Source organism: Entamoeba dispar, genomic scaffold (genome assembly GCF_000209125.1).
Source record: "Entamoeba dispar SAW760 scf_1105229460405 genomic scaffold, whole genome shotgun sequence".
In the NCBI taxonomy this organism is placed as follows: domain Eukaryota; phylum Evosea; order Mastigamoebida; family Endamoebidae; genus Entamoeba; species Entamoeba dispar.
The window spans coordinates 867-2,243 of NW_001854176.1; the positions used below are offsets into that span (position 1 = coordinate 867).

The following is a 1,377-nucleotide window of genomic DNA, read 5'->3' on the forward strand; positions in this document are numbered from 1 at the left end:
TATTCTTTTTCTATTTATCTTTTATCTCTTATTCTAATATTCACTTCTCTTCTTATTTTGTTTTCTCTTTTATCTCTGTTTCTTTGTTTCTTATTGATGTTTTGTACCAATACACTCATCTTTCTCTTCATCATATTCTTCAATAGAACCATTTCGAATGAGTGATTTTGTGTATCTCCGATTTCTTTTTTATCTTGTCATTTTTGTTTTCTATTTACCAATTCATTCATTATAAGAAGAAAGAAAGATGAATAAATCTCAGAATGAGAAGAATGCACAAGTGATGATGATGACATTCTTATTTTAATTATGTAAAGATGGTTTTGGTAGTTCATTTGTTATTTAAACATCTCATCATCATCACAATCTCATCATTTCAAACAGTTAAATGTCCTGTAATCAACAAAAAGAATGTTGTAAGAAAGAATGTCAAGAGAAAGAATGTTGTAAAGAGTATTGTTGTAAAGAGTATTGTAAGAAAGAATGTTGTTGTCCAAGAATTAAAGCATTTAAGAAATTTATGAACACATTTGAAAAAGCACAAATTGGAAAAGAAGCACCAGAATTTAAAGCACAAGCATATTGTCCATGTGGTTCAATCAAAGAAATTGATATTAATGAATATAAAGGGAAATATGTTGTGTTATTATTTTATCCATTGGATTGGACATTTGTTTGTCCAACAGAAATGATTGGATATAGTGAAGTTGCAGGACAATTGAAAGAAATCAATTGTGAAGTTATTGGAGTGAGTGTTGATTCAGTTTATTGTCATCAAGCATGGTGTGAAGCAGATAAAAGTAAAGGAGGAGTAGGAAAATTAGGATTCCCATTAATATCAGATATTAAAAGATGTATTTCAATTAAATATGGAATGTTAAATGTAGAAACAGGAGTTTCAAGAAGAGGATATGTCATTATTGATGATAAAGGAAAAGTAAGATACATTCAAATGAATGATGATGGAATTGGAAGATCAACAGAAGAAACTATTAGAATAGTTAAAGCAATTCAATTTAGTGAAGAACATGGAACAGTTTGTCCAATCAATTGGAAAGCAGGGAAAGACACAATTGAACCAACACCAGAAGGAATCAAGAAATATTTAACAACACATTAAAATAAACAAGATATTTTAATAAATTTTATTATTAAGAAGAAAATGATAACAAACATATAAAATAAAGAGTAAACATAATAATTTAATAAATGAATAGAAATTAAAAGAAACAATAATAAAATAAAAGAAATAATAATGAATATTTCAAATAATATAATAATTAAACAATAAAATGATATAAACAAAGAAATGAATAAATATTTTATATAATATTTCAATTATTATTTATTTCTTTTATATTATTCTTTATTCTATTT

At 25.3% G+C, this 1,377-nt stretch overlaps 1 protein-coding gene across 1 annotated transcript, besides 6 other annotated features; it reads left to right on the forward strand.

Annotated features, from left to right (window-relative positions):
* Positions 1-22: part of a microsatellite that runs on past the window's edge.
* Positions 1-85: part of a microsatellite that runs on past the window's edge.
* Positions 86-388: 303 nt separating this feature from the next.
* On the forward strand, positions 389-1,120 carry EDI_215150 (uncharacterized protein; the record flags this gene model as incomplete). The annotated part of the gene is made up of 1 exon (XM_001737144.1): positions 389-1,120. One exon carries the CDS (start codon positions 389-391, stop codon positions 1,118-1,120), a length of 732 nt encoding a protein of 243 aa, XP_001737196.1.
* Positions 1,116-1,155: a sequence feature (AT_rich).
* Positions 1,156-1,167: 12 nt separating this feature from the next.
* Positions 1,168-1,320: a microsatellite.
* Positions 1,319-1,377: part of a microsatellite that runs on past the window's edge.
* Positions 1,366-1,377: part of a microsatellite that runs on past the window's edge.